Here is a 22,802-nt window from a genome sequence, read left to right as displayed (position 1 = left end):
CGAGTTGACCTTGTCGATATCCCGAGGTGCCATTCAACTGGGACGAAGAGACAGACTCCTGTCTGAGACAAGTTGGGGATGTGGCGATGCAACGATAGACAGGTTGGGCAGCCACGCGGAGCCTGACGTGGCCAGATTCCAGATGATGAGTAACTATCTTGTTATTTCTGTCTGACCTCAGTTCGTGACCTAATGACCACTGGGAGAAAATATATCCAGCCAAATCTAATTCCAAACTTAATGTCCAAAACAGATACAGTGACCTAGAATAACATATGAGAAACGCGGTGCGAAATATGCATGAATGTGTAAATTCCTTGCTGTATTTTCTTTTTATATGGTAGCATATCTGCTGAAAGCCAGAATTGTGAAGCCAACACAGCCGTCACGTGAAGGCCACAACGTACACGTAATAACAAGATAACTGTGGAGAGCGGTGTTTTCTATGCAAGAACAGAAGAACTGTTTAGAGAGGTGTTTTCTGTGGGGTCCTTCCTGTGGATAAATAACTAGGACCATCATCAAGGAATGACAATCAACATGTTAGCGGTATAGGGCAAGGTGAGGCCAGACACAGAAAATATAAGAGGCTTAAATTTGGCGGTGATCATTCTTACGACCGTTCAAATGACTAAGTTTTCGTTGTAGCATAAGATATGTAAGTTAGGCATGATCTGCTATGTAAAGCCTGTACTAACAGAACACTTGTGTGTAGAGCAAACGGAATAATTTTCAACAACATGTTATATATTTGAAATATACATTTGACGAAAGGCCAAGTCTATTCATAAGAGATAAACCCATCTTCTCCTCAGAGAGGATGTTATATAAGGACTATTACCGCAGTTTGGAAAAAAAATCTCTGGTCTTAGCTTTCAAGGGGCCTGACGCCAAGACGAACTGATTGGTGGTAAACCACCAGTCGTAAGTAACTTTGACTTCGACTTTGAACTGATAATCGACACATAAAAAAATAAACACAACTGGCCACCTTCACGTGTCTCGCTACTGACACCAGGATAATCTCAAAACTTTTTAAGAACACGTACATGGAAGTATCATTCAAACTACAAATACAATAAAAGCCAACTAAAACCAAGGCAGCAAATAACCGATATATATATATATATATATATAGGGTATATAAAATACCAAAGGTTTATACGCCGGCGATTATTCAGATTCTTGTCATCTGGGTTATGACGCCGTGTAGTTTGGTAGTTGAATATCAACATTTTAGAGGGATATACTGCTTTCATCTCCAGGGCCGAAGTGACTCTGAAGACGGAAGCAACATTTTCTTCCGAAGTGGTATACACACAGCTTCACAACAAAGTGACCACATGGACCCTGAAAATGGAGGCACAGTGTTCCTCTGAAACATTAGTATCCACCTGTAAGACTACCGGTGTCACAACCCATAAGACCGCATCTGAATATCGGGTGAAATATACAAATTACAAAGTTCCATGGTGCATATATTTAGAAACGTCGTGATGTAAGATGACAATTATTGTTAAATACGATATTCAATCAGCGACAAGTTTTGACATGCGAAGGACTCAGCGGGTGTGTGGGGGCGTCAACAGCCATCAACGTCTTCAGGCAGCTTCGTCTGTGAGAAGTAATTTGTACGCCTGACGGAACAGCAGCTGAGGGCCCTTGTCATGCCTGCACATCATTAGAGCGCACATCATCACAATTCGCTTGTTCTAATCACTAACTCTACGCGCGTTACCTTTACTCCTCCGAGCTTTACTAATAAAGCCTATTGCTTGCGTCATTTGCAGCAACAGCCTGTCTCCAAAACCAAGTTATCCCACATTTTGTACTACAGTTTACAAGCCTGGCGATGACATGTCTTGTAGAATGGTGTAGGCCCATAAGACGTATGGATTTGGATTCATTTTTCATTTATCAATGGTTCTACCGCCCTTTGTTGGGCCCTGGCCTCTTCTTCAGTTTCGTAATCTTTCTTACACAAATGGTGAGATCCCCTGGACGAGTGATCAACCCGTGGCAAGGCCGCTACCTATACACAGGATAAAACAGACACAGGATAAACAAACACACACACACACGCAGAAATCCATAAGTGGAATAGAATTGGAGCCCACGATCCCAGCTTTCGAGCGAGCGAAGACCGTTCATGCCTTAGATCGCGCGCCCTTCGCGATCGGCCAACTGAAATCTTGAATTTATAAATAACAATTGAAGTACGTTCTTTTTTAAGGTAAAGAAAAAAGTGTTTAATGATACGTCGATGTTCTTTTATATTTGAGTGGTGTCCGAGGTATGGATCAGAAAGAAATCGATTTTCAATCTGACTCAGAGAAATGTTTGTAACTAAATACATGCTTACACATATTTAATGCTTACTTCATGAGCTGAACACGTTTCCCTCAATGCACTATCAATTTAAGGGCTAATTACGTGGTTATTTAACGACGCTGTATCATCTATGAAGAAGAGAACAGGAGAAGATTGGGGAGGAAACATAAGCGACAGTTTCTACACAGCATTCCTGTATTCCTCTGAAAACACTGAGTAAACCCCCATGAAAATATCGGTATCTAGTACAAGATTCGAATCAGGATTTGCTGTAAAGAAGTCAGATACATTGTCATTAGAATACATTCGGTGTCATCTTGTATAAAAGCACAATGTGATAAGATTACTGTGATTTAATTTTGCATTCCCCCACCCGGACCGCCTCTGTGGTCTAGTAGTCAGCGTTCCTGGCTAAAGATCCAGAGGTCCGGGTTCGATTCCCGGCGCTACCAGATTTTTTTCTGAGAAGTAGTTGGTATGGGACGACGTCCACTCAGCCTCGTGATAATAACTGAGGAGCTATTTCAAGGAAATAGCGGCGCCGGTCTAGAAAACCGAAATTAACGTCCGTGGGGATTCGTTGCGCTGACCACGCGACACCGTCTATCCGCAAAAGTTGGCACCAAACTTCGCCGACAAGCGGCGGTTTCACAAACACGAAATATAAAACACGTGAACTTGATCCAATATGAAACGTAGTTACGTAGTTCTGTATAAGATAATTTAACCATCATTCGTAAGTACTCGTATACCATTTCCCACAAAAATTAATTCACATAAATTTAAAAACTAAAAGAAAACGTAAAACACGAACCCACTGCCTGAATGAATCGGGTATACTTGATTCACTTTGTATCTTATTCGGAAATATTGAATAATAATTCAGCCGATATTAGCAAAGAAATGTTACTTACACATACGGAGGAAACTTTTTTTTTTCCTTTGGCACTACAGACCCAATTTGGATCACGGCCTACCTCCATGATACTATCCGTTTCACATCGGTTTACTAGATCTGAGATAATCGGTAGGACTCCTTGGGCGGGTGATCAGCTCGTCGCAAGACCTCTACCTATACATAAACACAGAAAAACACACACACACGCACTAAACATCCATGCCCTGAGTGGGGTTCGAACACACGAACCCGACTTCCGAGGAAGCGAAGACAGTACCTGCCTTAGACTGCTCGGCTGCAGTGACCGGCGAGGAAACACTATATGCTGAGACAAATTCTGCTGGCACTCAATAACAAATCGTACCTGCGCTTAATTTTCTTGCAGCTTACTACAAATTGTTATCGCTTCTTTAATGTACATAATGATGTTCTGTTATTCACCAGCTCTTTGCTGACATCAAGAGTCACTAAATATTTTTAATTTTCGCATGCTTCAAAATTACAAATGATATATTTTACTGTAAAAATAATTAAAGCAAGCTTTCTGATTCACTTCCTGATATCAGTATTGCTCTTACAAACGAATCTGATTGGATCTGTAAATTAAATGGGAGTACTTCAAACTGTAGCCCATGCATTTTCCTAATACGTTCCTTGGAATTTTAAAAGAACCCACCGAACTTGATGTTCCTTTTCATACGATTACATTTATAAAGCGAGATCTAACATTGAATAATATGTAGGAACGTATCTAAACTAAATTAAACACCCTTACTTAAAGTTTACTTAAAATAATTATAAGCTCTTTATTACTCTGTTCCATCGTCATTCATATTATTATTATTATTATTATTATTATTATTATTATTATCATTATTATATTCATTATTATGGTGCATATTATTTCACCTCACACGGGGTGCCGTCCATTTTCATAAATGTATGTCACCCCGTGTCACCATAATAACGTGGGTATAATATAAAATTTAAAGGATTTTATCTGGTTTTGCCTTAAAAAGAGGACTACATCGTGTGATTTTAACACGAAGTAAGACAGTGTAGCAGTTTTAAGACAATTTAATATAATAATTGTAACATATCAAGACACCTGAAGATGGCCGTTTGGGGCCGAAACATGTAGTGTCAAAGGGTATAATGTTAAACTAAAAATTGAATGGTGAATGGAAGAGTGTTGCAATATTGACGGACGATAAATTATGAACGTTAAGTTGAACAATTGCAACGGGATGCTGAAATACAGAATCAGGATTTGTGTATTTATCCGAACTTCATGCGATGTAGGGTTGTATTTCACAGACATGAAACAAAATAAAATTTTCCAAATAAGATTTAGTGTATACATTAATACAGAATGTAATCGAAATTTTAGAGTAATTTTGAAGTAAAACATGAGCATCTACATCACGACATTGCTGAATGCGTCCATTTTATGCATGTTGTACAAAACAACTCATAAAATGTAAACTAAATGAACTGCCTAAAAGAGTTCTCAGTATATAGGATAAGAATAACAAAATTCCTTCTTCAGAAGAAACGAGGCGGAAAGATTTACAATTTTAATTTGCAGGATAAATATTTACCAAATATGTTCTTTGATACTTTGAACACTTAATTGATTTTACGATTATTTAATATATATATATTTGCTGACAATCAACATGAAAGATACACTCTGCTGTTAACAAAAATAATAAATTTACTGGTAAGATTCACAATTAATTATATCCTCACTTTATTTCCTTCAATATTCCAATTATATTTTAAAATTATAGTTATAAAGTTTTGTATTTGTAGACAATTTATTTATGGTTATATGACTGTGCCCATCTTACTGATAATAAGCTACTTTTGAAGAAAATCAGGCTGCGACCACGTTTCAAGTGGAGGAGATATCATAAAGCCTCAAAAAGTACTAAGTATAATTGAAATAATATTTTGCTGGGCAGTGCACTTTGTCTGAGATATACACAGCTTACACATAAACACACCCGATACAACGCACGTTATACGGAAAAATATTCTTATAATTAACCAGCCATTTACAGATTTTTCGGGCCCACTTAATCAAACCTATAATGCGGTATGCATGATATAACATTAAAATGAACAAATATTACTTATACAGTACGCCTTCATTTGATGAATTTCTCACATAAAACACCACATTCGGTTCATATTTTCGTCAGAAAAAACTAAAGGTCTACGAGGCTGTGACTATAAGATCAGTGTTCATTCGAAGAGAGAGAGAGAGAGAGCGAGAGAGTAGCTACGAGTTGCATGTTACGAACAGAAGAACTCTTGTAATGATGAAGTTGCAGACAATACAATTCAGAAACAAAATGCTGCAACCATTCTAACCAGAAGAATGCAATGAATTCTAAGCTGCTTTCTTGCTATATTGTATTCTGGTTCCCTTCTTGGTGTAATAGATGAACCATCCAGTAACCCGATAACCCCATCGCCAATTCCATACAGACCCCTATCCATCATTCTCTCTCCCTGCTTCTTACACTGTTCTCTTCGACTTGCATCCCTTGGCGGCTGCGGAGTGGAAGGAACAGGTTCGGGGCGTTGCTCCACCCAAATTTCCTTGTTGCTACCCTCATATTTTTGTGCAACATAGAAGTGAGCCAAAATGGCTGATTATTAAGGGACAGCCATAAGTTGAAGCGCAGCATAGCAGGGGCACGCTGGGGTGTGTTACTCTGTAGACATTCCGTACAGCCGCAGAACGGAGATGGACCCCTCAGAAGAGTCTACAATTTAATACTTTCCGAATACTACGTGTTCTAGACGAATTATCAAGTGATCCAAGTTTATCCTGTTTGTTAGACAGCTACTTTACATGAATCTCAAATCAAAAGTTACCGAACTTATTTGGGGTACGCGGTAGCATAGTTGGTTGCGGCACTATGCTACAAACCGGAAGGTCGCATGTTCGATTCCTGATGAGGTCACTAGATTTGTTTCAATTGCCTTAATCCTTCAGCCTTATTATGGACCAAGGGTCGACTCAAGTCTCTAACAGATATGAGTACGGGAATCTTCCTGGGGGCAAAGGGCGGCCAGCTCGTAAGGCTGACAATCTCACCCCCATCTATGAGCCGAGTGTCTAGAAAATGTGGGAGCCTCCACGTCTCGCAACCCCATGGGCCTTCACGGCCTGTTATAGGGATAACTTTATATTATTACCTCAAAATGTACCATATATGAACATAGGGTGTCCATACGCGCCATGTATCCGTTACTGGACCATCTGTTACTACGTGGCAAAGTAACTTCAACAAAACTGAAAGCGTAGGTGAAAATCGTTGATATCTGCCACAGAATTCAGTTTGTTTACTGATACATCATTGTTTTATTTATGTGCAGTTATCATTGTGATAGTCACCAATGCACGCTCTGTTGATTTGCTGATGGTTTCATTCGTTGTGTCTAAACTGACGGACAAAACTCGGTAAGGATTTTTCTTTTCAACCCGCAGGTATGCATACATCAACCGTGACGTGAATGAATATACATGCATGAACAAATTGCAGTAACTGTATATAACGGACAGAACAAAACTTTACTATTAACTAAAGATTCAGTGTGCAGAGCAACCAGTGCATAAGCAGTTGTACAGAACAGACACAGCGCGGTAAAGTCATATTCGTGTGAGTGCAACTGTCAGTATGCGAGTCCTCACAATATTCACCCCTCACCTTCTGTTGGAATAATACAAGGTAGGATTAGAAACTTTCCATTGTAGTTACTATTAGGAGAAATATGAAAACGTATTTAACTATGAAATAATAAGCCATTCATGAATCAAAAGCACATCACCAAACAAATCCTGCAGAAGGCAACAAGAAACATGGATTATAAACGAGGCACGTATTATTTCGTGTTTTATACTGGGTAAGAGAGCAGTAGGACTAATCCATTTTTTAGTGACTGCTGCAAACAGGTTCCTACTAACTGGCCAGTCAACTGAATTCTTTGTTATCATTTTGTAGAAGTAACTGCATGAAACAGAGTCCTCCTTGAGATGCCAATAGTCCCTCTGCCTTTTAAAGAACCCAAATTCATTGCCGCGTTGGCAGGAGCCCGCCAAGATTGAGGTTCTACGTAACATTTCATTACATGTTAATCTTTTACACTGAGTGGCTGTTAACCTTCCACCCAGCTCCAAAGCCTGAGGACAACCCACTGTCGGCTGCCCGGAACTGTTTACTTATTACATTCCCAGCTATTTTCCATATCTCGAGGACGTCATCTTCACCGCATAACGGACACATAAACACCATAATACTGTGTACTCTGCATTGCTATGTTGGTCTGTAAACAATCTGTTTCACGTAATTAGGTGCATGAAAACATAAGACAGAGAAACATGACTTGGTCGGGGAAAAAGTGCGTGATGCGGATTGAGATATGTCTCTATATTTTTTTTTTTCATTGGCGCTACAGCCCTCATTTGGGCTAGGCCTACTTCCATGAAACTCTCCGTGTTTATAAAATTACTGAGGTAAATTCTGACACAAAATGCAGAAATACAGGAGCGACAAAGATACATAAACAGTCTGCATAGGCCCGACCTCAATCTTCATGACAGGCAATGGATTCGTGGCCAGGCTCCATGCGTTTGGGTCATTACTTCAGTACCCTTGATGTACATGTACTGCAGACGCAGAACAATTGTGATAAAACTGCAGATAGTCACAAACTGTTTTAATTTGTTTTTCATTAAATATACGCTACATACAAACACATATGTCTTAAATTAATATTCATAGATCTTTCAGAGGTGTATACTTTTTCTCATGCACTGACATTTAGTACGATGTAACGTATTACAGAAACTTGGAAAAGTTGAATCAGTGGTTCATGTAATGAATGGATAATAACTGTTTGGCAGATGCCGAAATTACGTAAATTCGAGGAAACCAAAAATTCATCGATACTGGCCAGCTTATTTCGGATAGGAAGCCTGAGTTGGACAGACATGACCCTTTGTTGTGTATTCACTTACACAGTTTGACTCAAGAGCGCATAAAGTGCAATGGAACAAGATGAAAATCATGTTTCAAACACGGTATTCTCATGAAATGAAAATACTCCTTATAATCACCAGACGAATGATTTTTAAGTATAGGGCCTACATTGAAATAACACCGAAAGGGCAGGAACACAGAATCAAAACTTTCATTCGAAAAATCTGAAGGGAACAGACCGTTAGGGGGGACCAGGTTAAAATGGAAGGATAATGTATGAACGCGTGTTCTAGATTCATTTGATTCAAAATGGTGCCCATTGGCCGAGTACTGTGAAGATACGATTGGGCTTTCAGTTCCCATAAAAGGATAGGAATTTATTGAAAAGCTTATCGTTAGCCTCTGAAGAAGAGTTCGGCTCTGTTTACTTACAGCCCTATGCAATTTAATTATCCTTGTATCAGCGTTCAGCTCTGTTCGCTTCGAGTCAGCACAGGCCTACAGTCACATGTGCGTCAGCGGCGTTGGCAGTTGTTTTATTTGCAAGCGACGTTCCACTACGACAATGTTCCTGGTTGCATTTGCACCCTTCGATATTTGGACTTCAAATGGAAACCTGACAACAGTGTTACATTCTTCGGCCCGGTTTTGGTGCTGCTGCGCCACATGCTGGTTGGGCCAGGGATCATTAAATCGCGGTTCCACTGTAGTTTCCTTTACGAGTTCAGTGTAATGAATTAAGGTAATCTTCGTCTGTTACTACTGAGATGTTGGTCACCGTGCATTGTAACAACAGCTGACACACGTCTTACAAATAAAGAAATATTTAAAAAATATATGTACAATGGCAGCTAATCACTTGAGGATGGGAACAGATGCAACTCCCAAATTTTTATGGATACTAAATTTACTGCAGCCAGTTCAATGCTCAACATATAATTGACATGTAATGAATTTCCCATCGTCTCAGACGTTTAAAATGTGCTGTTGGTATGTGTAAGTCACAATATGAAATAAAGGAAGTGTACGGTATAAGTAATTATGTGTACAGATAAAAGAATTTCTACTCTCTTTACCCCAGCAGACGTTAAACGTACGCAGTATTTCTAGCGTTTGTTATGAGACGACAGCAATATGAAGCTACATATTTTAAAACATATAACATATTAGACAGGAACTCCGGCTGTAAGAAACAGCCAATATTTATATGCTCCTCTATCCATACTTTAAATAATAAGATGGACATTTTAAGGCGCGTTAGAAAGAGTTGATAATTTATGTGTGATTTTATTGTTTTATTTAATTACACACAAGTCACTTCGGCATTTCGTAGCCTTTGGTTCTGGTCAGGTGTGGTCCTCATTTCGTGATAATAGACAGATTAATAACATCCCTGACTCAATATTCTCCACACCTATTACCTCAGCTTAAACAGTGGTTGAATGCTTGAGACACTCATAGCCATAATGACTCAGGCAAGATTCCATAAAGATAATAATTCTGGAAAATAAAAACATGTTGATGATTACTCGCAAACGATTCTTAAAAATTTCACTCAAGTATTATCAAAATAATAATATAGGCCTAAGTCTTGGACTGTTTTATTAAACTCGATATAAGCGTGGGCTGATTACATTTATGATGGAAGTCGGTGAAGATTTTGATTGCGATAAGACAAATTATTTCCTCACTGGTCATTCTTAACATCTATGATTTCCTTCCTTCACTAAAGAAACCTTTCCTCTAAATATTATATTATCATGTAAGTAGTAATGCCCGATACGTGTTCAGCAGATAATCGATTCGACTACCTGCAATGGTACCGTATAATTCCAGATAACAGTACTGGGAGATCGCTTGCTTCCCATAGGAGAAGGGTGAAGCTAAGATCAACACGCAACGTATACAGAAGGGTATCAAATGCAGGGAAACAGCTTAATTAGGGGACGGACAAACCAAAGCCATAGTTCCTGGTCTTAGAGGTCGCGGTTTGTTCCCTTCCACATGCTGTCCCACTAATCTTGTCTTAGAGGTTGGCTCAAACGTCTGTCAGAGGCTTCAGCGCCAAGGAATTGACATCACCCACTCCACAGTACAACATAATGTACTGTGGACCGCCGCGATGGGAAGCCAGCGACTAACCGTTCTTAACGAAGTTACTAAAACAAAGACGTCTCAAGAGGTGAATTCAAGAGCAAACGAATCCTTTTACGTTTCCAGATAGATTTTCTTCTTCTTCTTCTTCTTGTTCTTCTTCGTTTACCATAATGAATGTCATTACTATTCCATTATGCCACTGTAACACCTAAACCACTATCATAATTGGCAAGTGCGTCGTATTGCTCTCATCCCCTTAAGATGTGAGAATTGGTGCTAAGAAACAACAAATCCTGAACCCCAAATTTCCACTCCATTAAAAATCCCCAAACTAAATCTAGTCTTCCACACCAGAAGCAAGCCTACGGAAGCTCAACCAGTTGTTGTAGATCACCATTTATCACTGCGATCTTTAACAGAGTGCAAACAAGCAAAAGGGTGGCTAACAGTCCCACAAGGGTGAAGGGGAGGTTTGAGAAAGAGAGAGCACACAATGCCGCGTGGGCGCGACTGGAAGAAATCTCAGCAGAGAAAGAAGTCTGTGAGAGCAGCTATGGGGGGAATTAAAAAAAAAAAAGGCACAACATGAATTATTCCACCACTGGGGATACATTTCTTACTGTCTTGTGAGTCCCTCACAGTAAAGCTGCCAGCAATGGGCTGCAGAGAATCTCTACTTCAGAACTATCACCGTCTGCCAAAAGATGGTCCTGTACAGATTTCCAGTAAGAACGTGATATCTTCTAGTGGAGCCGAACTACTTCTCTGTGGGCAGAGAAAGACTATGTTTCCATGTACTCTAAGCACAAGCTGTCATGTATTTGTACAACATTATGCCAGTGGTTTTCGAAGTTATCACACGAGAATCTGACTTTAAAATTATACGCAATCATTTCTATAACATGTAATTAACTAACTAACCAACCAACCAACCGACCAACTTGACTCTCTAACTAACTAACTAACTAACTAACTAACTAACTAAGTATACGGAGCTGAATCTTTCTTGAGAAACCGCCCATCGTTCAGACTCCAGAATTTCCCAACATTTTATGGAACCCAAAGGCTCAATATTTTGTTCACAAAAACCTTCCATTGCCCCCTATCCTGAGCCAGATGAATCCAATCTATATCACCCCATCGTATTTCTCTAAGTCCCATCTTAATACTACCTTCCAACTTAGTCGTCCCTTTTCCTCTCGCTTTCTTTCAAAGCCTTAAATGCATTCCTCTTCTAACCCATGTTTGCTACGTGCCTTGCTCATTTCATCCTCCTATACTTTATCATCCTAATTATATTTGGTGAAGAGCACACATTATAAAGCTCCTCATTATGCAGCTTTCTCCAACTTCCCATTTTTTCATTTGTCCAAGTATTCTTCTCAGCTTATTAAATTCAAGAATTAAATTCATAATAGAAAACCATGTAACAAGAAGAGTTACTTTATTTGCGTTACCATTTGCCGTTGATTCTGTTCGTTACAATTAGTGTTGGATTTGTCACTTTGATAACAATTATTTTAGTTGCTTAAATTAGAAGTTCGCTACTACTGCAAAGTTAGCTGTCTATAAACTAAGTACGAAACTTGTGAAATTTTCACTAACAGAAACACCAATGGAATACATCTCTTAAGAAGTCAGTTGAAAGTAATTTCTTCTGTAGCTGCGATGCAGGTGACTGAAGGAACTGTCCCCAGCAGTTTTCCGTCTGCGCTCTTAATCGGCCGTCACGATTCTGCCTTTTGATTAATGATGTATTGTATCGGAGAACCGAAAATCTAAATCACAGTGGGGTCACGCGCATATTCAGCAGGAGTTGAACTGCTTCTCGCTGTGTTAACGCATGTATGTTCTGGAAGTTCAGATAACAATTCAAACTTTTTATAATTTGTTTCCGCGTTGTTAAAAAAGTGTAAGTCAGTTTTGTGTGGTTGAATTTAACTATAATTAGATTTAACGTCGGACTCACTTATCGTTGACGTGTGCCTGTTCGCCCGTAGTGAACATTCTTTCCTCTTGTTCTGACATTGCTCTCGGCAATAAGAGCCACATTCGTCATACATATTACGCTTGTATTGCGTAACACTGTTTCCAAATGGATGATTTCTAAATTTCCATAAACATGACATGGTGAAATCCACGGTAAATACAGTGAAAACATTTTGAAGAGAACAGAAAGGAGAATTCAGAGGACTATTTCGACGTAGCTTTGAAAATGCGGCAACATCAAGAAGGAAGGCGCAGAAGACTGACACACGTGAATCTCCCGGAAGGCAGTATTAGCACCCCATCCATCAAAATGCAGGGATTTAGTAATTATTGTTTCTTGGTGGTTTTTGGAGAAAATCTTCTTTGATCTTACAGCTAGACATACACGGTGTGTCCAGGATTCATTAGGACTATTTTTTTTTTAAATTTGCCCTGCAGTGCCATCAGTTGGCGAGTTGTGGCGCTAAGATTCTTCAAGTTTCAGCTGTGGCTGTCTATAATTTCAAAGCGCAAGTATCGCTGCATCATGTGTTCTGACCTTGAATGAAACAGTACTGTTCTGACGCTCGTCGGAAAATGGCGGTTGAAGAGAGAGCCAACATCAAATTATGTTTGAAGTTAGGCAAAGCGAATGGCGTTACATGCTGTTATTCAACAGAATAGTTCTCATATTTTTATGCAAGTTAAAAGAAAGATGGCGAATTTTTGTTCTTCTTAATTTCTTACCTTTATGTTTTGTTTTCTTCCAAGTTCAATTCTGATTTGTAAAGTAAAATTCCTCGTCCTCCAACCCCCTATCTATGTACACTATCTACATATTGTGATATGCAGACCCATTGTTAGGGAACGACTTGGTACACAAGCCCGCAACAAATACGCAACCAAAAATATAGTACACCCATTTCTAGGCAACGCCCGCAGTACACGCACGCAACAATAGACCCGGTGTTGCAAGAGGTGTTTTCTCTGTTGGTTCACGTGATAATGTAAAATGAATGACACACTACATAACAACAGAACTACACATAAATGCCATTTTTGAGGGGGAGCGACTGTACACTGACATCATAAAGAAGAGACCGATGGAATGGAAACTGTCACCACGCTTCGAGTTTTTCTTGCTATTTTTGCATTTTCCTTTGGGAGAGTATAAAACAGACGAGTAACAATAAATAACATCTTTTAAAAACATTATCTGATAGACTATTTCATTTTAGACACACGAAGCGGCAGTTATGTTCGGAAATAATATATGATTACGCACCGAAGAACAACGTGGGGTTGTTAAATATGAGAAGTCAGTAAGGTAAAGGTTATGATTTACTTGCATTATTTTAATTCCTTCGTACATACTTCAGTATCCGCTACGCTTGCAATCGCCAGTAATTACGTACGAGAGCTTCACAAAGCTACAACGGAGTAGCAATGTCAACCATGTGACTTGCTTCTCTAAACGTTTGTGGCAAGCTTAATTCGTTTTACTGTGATATGGCAGATGAAAGCTCGCAATAGTGAAGCCAGAGACGACCGTTGCTAGGGAACTCCGTGGTTACAAACACGTTCACAATAAGGGAACGTCTGGAAACGGTGTATTCCATTGGGTCCGTCTCGTGGCTCCCCTGTGTGGAGGTGTGGTCGAATACCTCCACCGTGGCCCTGCGAGTCGTAGGAGGCGACGAAAATGGAAGTCTCAAATGTGAGACAGTAAACTACGGTTGCGAGTCCCAAGGGACTCGGACCCGAGAAAGACCACGCTGGCAAGGACCAGCAGCATATGCAAAAGGCAGACCCGTCCTCTCGTCAGAGAGGGCGTCCACAAAGACAAGACCGTAACTGTCAAACGGTAATAATTAATATCTGGTCATGAGCCCTAGATGGGGCTCGACACCAAGACTTACTGACTGACTGACTTTCAGTCGCAATATTACTTTGACTTTGAATTGAGAGTGTTGTACAAACGAATGCCTTAGGCACCTTCCAAGCAGACCACTGCCATACCTAACACTTTGTTTAATCACTGCCTTCGGCTGTCCCATTTTATAAAACCCTTGGAAGGACTAAGATTTACTCCACGTGTTGTTTGTGTGTTGTGAAATGTAATTTAATGAACAGGTATATATGAACCGAGTTATTCTAAAGCATAACATAAAGCATCATTATGTGCTGGGAAGTGAGAAGCTGAAAAGAAAATGGCTTGCAGAAAAATAGAGAGATTCTACTGTATAGTGTCTTTTTGTAAACTTGTTTGTCAGGTTCCTGATGCATTAGAGTCAACTGAAGTGAGTATGTAGTGAAGGTGTCAAAGCAAGTGAAGCTTAAACCCCAAAACCTCAACGTCACGCAAATCATGTGGCTGGTTCAGTCATTTCTGAAGGCCATATATGAAGGCCTGACATCTCCGTAATCTGTGTTCGAGTCACTCGTTTACTCTTTTTGGTTAATAGCACAGTAGAGTCTCGTCAAGATGCCATGAAGTTTTCCTTTAATTTTGTTCAGAAATTGGGTACATTTTTAATCAACATCTGCACTTCGGTGGAATGTATTAAAATCTCATCTTGAACGAAAGAAAACGAACATGTATGATACACGGTGATCTAAAAGAGGTAATACCATTTTGGTTTTGAAAGAGAGTTACGATGAAATTAAGAATGCCCTTCTTGACATCACTATAGCAGAGAATGTGAAGCCTCTTGCAATGGCTAAAGCAATTTATTTAGCGAATAAGTCTGAGAAGGATGAAAATGTTGTCCTTACAGTTTTGTAGAATAAACTGTTGCAAAGAATGTATTCTGTTAGAAAATCGAGGCAGTCTAAAGGCGGTCACTTCCTGATGGGTTTCAGAATTGCTTACGTTTCTCAAGACTATTTTTATTGTAGTACTTGATTATTAGTCTATTGGAAAGGAAGCACATTCTTTAAAGGAATGTACAGTCAATTCCGACGAAGACAAATATTAGAGACACATGAGAGAAGGGAAAATTATTTTTTGTACAGTCGAAGTCGAAGGAACTGTTTAGAAGGGCAAAAGAATTTAATCTTGGGAATTATAGTAAGATACTTAATGAATTAGATGTACAATTGGGGAAAATAAAAAAGAACCTATGAAATCAGTTTAGGACTTATTCTAGGTATTTTTAATAAAGAATCCTGACTAGGCAAAGAAGGACAACGGCATTAAAAATTACCGGGCATGTACATAGAGGAGGATATTGATTCAATTGTTTTTAGGACGATCTGTGAAATTTTCTGGCAACACTGGAGACTTCATATCATCGAAGTCCTTCATTGTAATTTACAGGTTCGGTAGTGAGAACGTAAGCTTCATGTTGTGAAATTCAAATGATGATTCTTAATGTTTTTAATTTTTCTTTTTTTTGCTTAGTGAGGGGTGGAGTCCAACTGGATCCACTCGGCACGGCGGCCACTGATTGGCCTATTGTAGACTACCCCGGGTGATTATGTTGATGGAGAATTTGGTGGAATGAAGACTGGCAGGGGAAACCGAAGCAATGTTTTTAACATTACTGGTGACAGATGCAGCCGGTAAAAAACTGTTCAATTCCGTTAGACGGCAAAACGATACTTAAGTTTTATGTTACGTCAAGAGGATTTAATGATTGCTGCAATTCTGGCAGCCGAGAACTCTACACTTCAAAGTCTAAATTACAAATTAATCACTATTCTGTATGAAAACATTAAAGAAAGAAGTACATGTAGCGAGTAATGTGGACGCGCCTTTACGTGTTCCTGAATCAGGAACAAGACATGTTGCAAAACACATAGCGAGGGAGAACACAACGCACCAACTCCAACACACAAGCGCGTCCAAGAGACCTACATNGTAAATCTTCGTCCACACTACTTCAGTTGCTCGCCAGGCTTCGGCGCGTGAGGATCCGTATATTTACTCGTAGTGTGTATAGGCTGTAGTCGTATTTTAATTTCTTGGCTATAGTTTTTAAATTAAAAATTTTAAATTTGCTTGTCTCGTGACTTGTAATATCGTCCACATTACTAGCGAGCATAGCGAGTTACACGAACACGAGCACGAGCACGAGTAATGTGGACGCGCCTTTACGTGTTCCTGAATCAGGAACAAGACATGTTGCAAAACACATAGCGAGGGAGAACACAACGCACCAACTCCAACACACAAGCGCGTCCAAGAGACCTACATATAGTACACTAACGACAAAAGACAGCAGTTTCGATATCAAAAAGATTTTAACATCTGATGATGGTCACATTGGCGGAAACATATAGTGAACTCTTAAACTTTTGAAGTTAACAAGTTTTGTGGGAGGCGATGTTGCACGTGAGGCTGTGAATAATAGACGTTAAAGGAAAAGTACATCAGGATGCTACAATATAATATTAGGTATACATATTAATAATACTTCATGAATATTTGAATTTTGATTCATATTGTTCCTTCAATTGAAGTCAATTTCTGATGAAGGAAATGTGTGCGTATATCAATAGTAAGAACGGAAACAGATTTTAACAAAAAGTAGTAAAAATATGGCCCATGATATTAATGGCTCATTCCTATGAAGTCAACGTTAGGGTGTTTTCTGACACAGTCAAATTTATTTAGGTAAATGAATAGAACCCCCGAAAGGCTTCACGTAGCGGCCAGCAAACCCTAATCCACAACTAAATCCGGGACCTGTACTACGTGTGAACAACAGCCACTATAAGGCTAGCCTTGTAAACCAAAGCTTCAGGCTTCAGTCCTAGCAGCCCACTCCATTTATGTATAAAATACTATGGTCTGTAGGCCTGTTACTATGCAAAGACCGCAAAATAAGCAGCTATACAATAGCCGTTGCTGAGTAATGGCTCTGTAAACAACGGGAGTTGCTAGATCATGGCCGCAACAGACATTCACGCAACAACAGAAGCGCTGTTGGAAGCGGTGTTTTCTGTGCGGTCCGTGCCGAGGCTATATACGGGGGCCAGCTGCCATTTTGCGAGTATCTTGAGACGCCCCAAAGAGAAGAGTAGGAGGTCTGTGTAGGATGGCCGCCAGCCTGGAAGTTAGTCGGTGCAATGAGTTAGATGTGAAATAGTCACCGGCCAGTAAGGGCGAGAACACAGAAGCCGTGAAGCTGCGACGTTGAAGTCGTTACCAGATGACAACCGGTGAAGATACAGCAGACTGGGAAGAGTTCGTAAGCGATGTATTGAACTGCAGAGTGGGTGGATAAACGTAAGCGCTATAGTTATTTGGTGTTACGTTCTGTAAGAGTTCAATAAATCCAATTACCAATCCAAACCCCGTCTACAGTCACTCAATCACGTGACACTATAAAAGAAGTTTGAGTTCACTGACAACCAATCCTGAAAACGAGAACAGACTCAATTCTCGAAGTTTCGTGTAGGTCCCACAGTATATAAAATATTCCTGAGACAAAATTTAACATAATAATGGCATAATACAATATTTTTCCTGTTCATTCAATCCGCGTGACTGAACTGTGATCGGTTCAACCAGCTCATGTAATTAGGAACAAGATTTGTGTACAGGAGGACGGTGACAAATTGCTTGATATTTTTCAAGGTTCGAGGACTGGTGGATTTCTTGCGAAAGTACCGTGTGATGAGCAGCAAATAAAAGTATCCGGTACTTCCACTTATGAGTCTGTATCACTGACTGGCCTTCTCGTGTCATGGTGACGAGTGATTACAATCCGGACACGAAGAACTGGAGCGGCCCTCTCTCTCTACGCTTGGCTAATTAAGCACTGCGCCATAAAGACATATGGGGGAGTGGACTTATAGATCCACGTATTCTTGATTTCGGCATTAGCTGGATGTCAGCGGCCAGCTTCACGTCCGACCACTTTACTCCCGAGAAAAGAGCCCTTGGTACCAATTTGATAGGAGGCTGGGTGGGCCCCAGAATCGGTCTGGACGCTGTGGAGAAGAGAGCTCTTGTTCGAACTCCGACACCCCCGTCTTTGCCATCCCGCCCCACACGGCTCTCCCTCTCTCTCTCTCAGCATAGACAGGCGGCCAGCCAAATTAAAACTATATATATATATACACACGAGTATATACAATATATATGGTTGAGGCACTATGCTACAACTCTGAAGGTCGCGGGTTCAAATCCCGATGAGGTCATTGGATTTTTTTCTATTGACTTAATCCTTCCAGCCGCATTATGGTCCGGGGGAGCACTTGGCCTCTAACAGAAATGAATACCAGGAATTAAATAAATAATTTTCCTGGGAAGTAAAGCGCGGACGGCGCGTAAGGCTGACAGCCTTACCGCCATCTATGAGCCCACTGTCTAGATAATGTGGGACCCTCAACGTCTCACAACCCTATGGGCCTTCACGGCCCGGTACAGGGATAGCTTAGCTTAGCTTTACTTTACTTTACTTTACTTTTATATTTACTTATATATTTCAATGCAATAATTTTTGTTGTTGAGAAACCGTGAACAGTTCTCACTAACTGCAGAACTTTATTTCGCAGATCTTATACATCAAATAAATCCACACAAATATAAAGCAAATAACTAAGAGAGGTCAGTCTCATGCACAGGGGCTTTGACCACTCTGTACACCGGCGCGAACGCGCTAGAGCTATTTCGCTAGTCGCCCATTCTTCAATTTGTGTTTACACGAGTCTCTATAATACACAATGAAAAGTGTAATGACAATATGACTTCAAACTGTATTTTAAATCCCTTTCTTAAAAAATCACGTTAATATAATTAAAATTTTAGGAAGTCATAGACTCGGCAGCAAAGCTGATATTTCCCCCAGGACATAATGCGAAATTACGAAATAAAACACAATAAAATAAATATAATCTTTAGTAGAACGGAGAGGTCTACAAATTGATTTCATCGGGCAGGAAGTCAATGTTACCGTGGATACTGGACACACCGCACCCATGACAGAAGCCCGCAGGGACGACCCTCGTTGCCTAGCAACCTATTCAAACCCCGACGAGGAAAAAAGTAAACAGCGTCACTGAAATTGTGAAGTTGTTCCCTTATAATGTTTCAAGATATTAAATCAACGTAGCCAGTTTATTATTTACAGTTCTAAGATACACACTTTACTATATTACTGTATTTCGATAACAGAAGGGAAGTATGAAGAAAGCAGTCTTCTGAGATTTGGCACCGTGTATATGTGGTGTTAACAGACGTTTCGGAGGAACGTATCGCCTCCATCTTCAGGGTAGAAGAAAATATATAAGAAATCTGCAAGCGGAGACTGTCTGCTTTTACCGGTTCTCACGGTCTCTTCGCTTGCAGATTTCTTATATATTTTCTTCTACCCTGAAGATGGAGGCGATACGTTCCTCCGAAACGTCGGTTAACACCACATATACACGGTGCCAAATCCCAGAAGACTGCTTTCTTCATAGTCACCGCCGTGAAATCCTCAAATCTTACAGAAGGGAAGTACCTTATGGAACACTGCAGTAATTAAACTTATTTTTCCGGGATTACTTAAGAAATATATCAAGAAGTAAAGATCTACCGAGATTACGTCTGTAGTTCCTTTAATGTACTTGGATAAACCAAAACTGCTAATTTTTGCCTTTAATTAAAGGGCATTCGAAGAATTTTTCATCAGCAGACATCTGGCAACGCGGTCGGGAAGACAGTTATCGCAACAAATACCTGATTTTCTTAAAACTTCTAGATGCAAAATTGTTCATAAATAACAATAAGGAAAGATATCGAGTCTCTACTATAATATTTAACTGACAGATTTAATGCGCAGACATACGAATGAAGTTCATGAGATGAATGTAAGATTTGAGGTTTTCACGGACGTGACTATGAAGAAAGCCGTCTTCTGGGATGTTAACACAATTTCTACACGGCACCACATCCCAGAAGACGGCTTTCTTCATGAGATGAGTCTGTATTTTCCTTCTGGGAGCCGTTGCCAGTCTTTTTAAATGCGTAAATTTATTTGCAACATTTGATGACAACTGATGGTATCCTTGCCGACATAAATAAATTCTGATAGAGGGGAAAATTGTGTGCGATAGGCCACAGCTTAGCTCCTATTGCTAGTTGCAAATGTGAGAGAGGCAACGTCGTCGAAACAGCAAAGGGAGGGGTTCCACACGATGAACGATTCTTTCACTGAAACATATGAAACCGACCATAGTGCACTTTTGTGTCTATCATACCATGTAGACATTTCGAAGGAGCATAAAGCATCCATCTGTTCTGAGGATGGAGGCTGCATACTTCGTCGAATGCTGACACCCACCTACCTAAATTTCATCCCTTGTAATCGTCAAATCTTCTATAGACCAATAGAGTATACCAACATTTTCATACGTAACTTATACGTATGTAAGCATATAATTACGCCGGTCACGGTAGCCGAGCGGTCTAAGGCATGTACTGTCTTCGTTCGCTTGAAACCGGGATCGTGGGTTCGAATTCCACTCAGGGCATGGATGTTTAGTTTGTGTGTGTACGTTTTTCTGTGTTTATGTACAGGTAGAGGCCTTGCGAGGAGCTGATCACCCGCCCAAGGAGTCCTACCGTATGTGTAGGATCTAGAAAAACGGAAGTGAACGGAGAAGTTCATGGAGGTAGGCCTAGGCCCACTGGAGCTGTAGTGCCAAGGAAAAAAAAAAGCAGAGAATACAGAAAGACTTGCTGTGGGCTAAGTCATGGAGTAGAACAGGCTTGTGGTTGTGCATGGTCACAGCGTCGTTTATCGCCTTCCTAGATGAGTAATCAACGCATGGTATTCAAATGCGTCCAGTCTAGGGTTGCACTGATTTACTTTGAAAGTATGATGACAATCGGTAAAATGGAGAGTACCACAGCGTCAAGCTCAGGTCTAAAAGACTGATTGCATTAGCTTAACTGTATTCATTCTAGTCCGTCACACTAGTAAACAACTCGACATCACAACAACACAGAATCTTAACGAGCTAGGAAAGAGGCATCACTGCTTGGACCTCTTGAGGACGACAAATAGTACCCAAACTTTCCGTTTTAACAGAAGAGGCACAAGGACACTAATCTTATAGGTTCAAGATCTTAAATATTAGACATTAATAAGATTTTAATGCAAATAATTTTTATATAATAATTCTAAATATATGTTACGAGCTATGTAACAGTAATTCCTAAACATATTCATTTTATTGCCTTCTGAAGATGGTCACAGCTCACCGAAACATGTAAAGGCAATACATATCTATAAATTGAATCACGCTGGATGGTGTTATCAATTATTCTATAATAACTGATTACATAATTACATATTTCGGAAGTCAGAAGGGAAAATCTAATATCCACATACATCATTCTGCCATTCTGCACGTACTTTAGTCAGAAGTTAGAGTTGGTAGTTGTCACGTATAGGAGCAGAAGATGAGAGAACAAAAACGACAGTGGAAAGTATGTTCAGTAGATGCTGTAATCTTCAACTTCACCTCTAGGACGTGACACTGCTTTCTGTACGTTCATATTCTATCAAATGAAGTGTCTTCGTATTCAAATATAGCCGTCTTCCAGTAACTTTTTAAGTTCACAGCGTGCATATTTGGATAAATCGTGTCTTTCGAATGCTCTAATGTGTACGAATGAATCAGAGAGAAATGTGTACAGTGTGACCAAGCATAATGTTGAGACCAACAACAATTTCCAAATGAAGCCAATATGCACATTTGTGGGGCCTACCTGTTCTGCAGATTGTGCGAGGAATGAGTGGCAGTACTGTAGACTGAAATGTCCCTTAGGCTCTCTCGCCAGGAAGCTGAACTGAGCGTGTTCCGGGTCACAGGTCGCATATGAGATCCGTCGCAAAGCATGAGCCATATGCACACTCTGGAAGCAAAAACACAACAGTCAGTCCTCATATTATTACAAGTCAGCAGATGGAAGAAGTAACATCATTACACCAAGCGGCTCAAGTACATACAGGACTAGTCAGTAAGACAAGAGTAACGCGAAATAGCATCATAGTTATTGACTTATAAACTGAAATACGCAAAACCATAAACACCATTGATCGGAGACATATTCTTAGAGAATATTCTGGTTCCGAGAATAGCTAACGAAGGTGTAATTAGAATAAACGCAAGCTCTTTAACTCTAAAACGGGAATTATACACCCAAAAATTGATGAGTAATCTTCTTGAATTTGATAGGGTTAATTTTGCCGACGAACGTTTTACGTTAACCAAGATGTGAAGTCCCCATCTGAGTATATCTTATGTACAGGGTTACTACAAATGATTCATTCCATTTCAAAACACTATATTGGTCGCACCGTGCTTTTCCGTTTACACAGACAACAAGTATCCTTAAACTGCCAATACCACCGCAGAATGCTCTGTTTGCTTGGTGGTTTTTTCTGTGCTCTGCTCTGAATGCATTCTGCACTACAAGAACAGACGAACATCTCGCATATTCCAACACACAAAAACTCTTTTCCAGCTTCGTCGCCATTTTGTGAGTAACTGCACTCACGCTGCCAAGT

General features: G+C 40.0%; 1 protein-coding gene across 1 annotated transcript in view; it reads right to left on the bottom strand.

The window, feature by feature from the left end:
- LOC111870466 (SH2 domain-containing protein 5) overlaps nucleotides 1-22,143 on the bottom strand; it is a 254,183-nt gene extending 232,040 nt beyond the window's left edge. The window contains exon 1 of the mRNA XM_033753858.1: nucleotides 22,001-22,143. Coding sequence (XP_033609749.1) covers nucleotides 22,001-22,138 — 138 coding nt within the window. The 5' untranslated portion in view covers nucleotides 22,139-22,143. The remainder of the gene's footprint in view (nucleotides 1-22,000) is intronic.
- Nucleotides 22,144-22,802: the final 659 nt, after the last annotated feature.

This window comes from Cryptotermes secundus, unplaced genomic scaffold, assembly GCF_002891405.2.
Source record: "Cryptotermes secundus unplaced genomic scaffold, Csec_1.0 scaffold2059, whole genome shotgun sequence".
Lineage (NCBI taxonomy): Eukaryota > Metazoa > Arthropoda > Insecta > Blattodea > Kalotermitidae > Cryptotermes > Cryptotermes secundus.
This window is presented reverse-complemented; position numbering and strand designations above follow the sequence as displayed.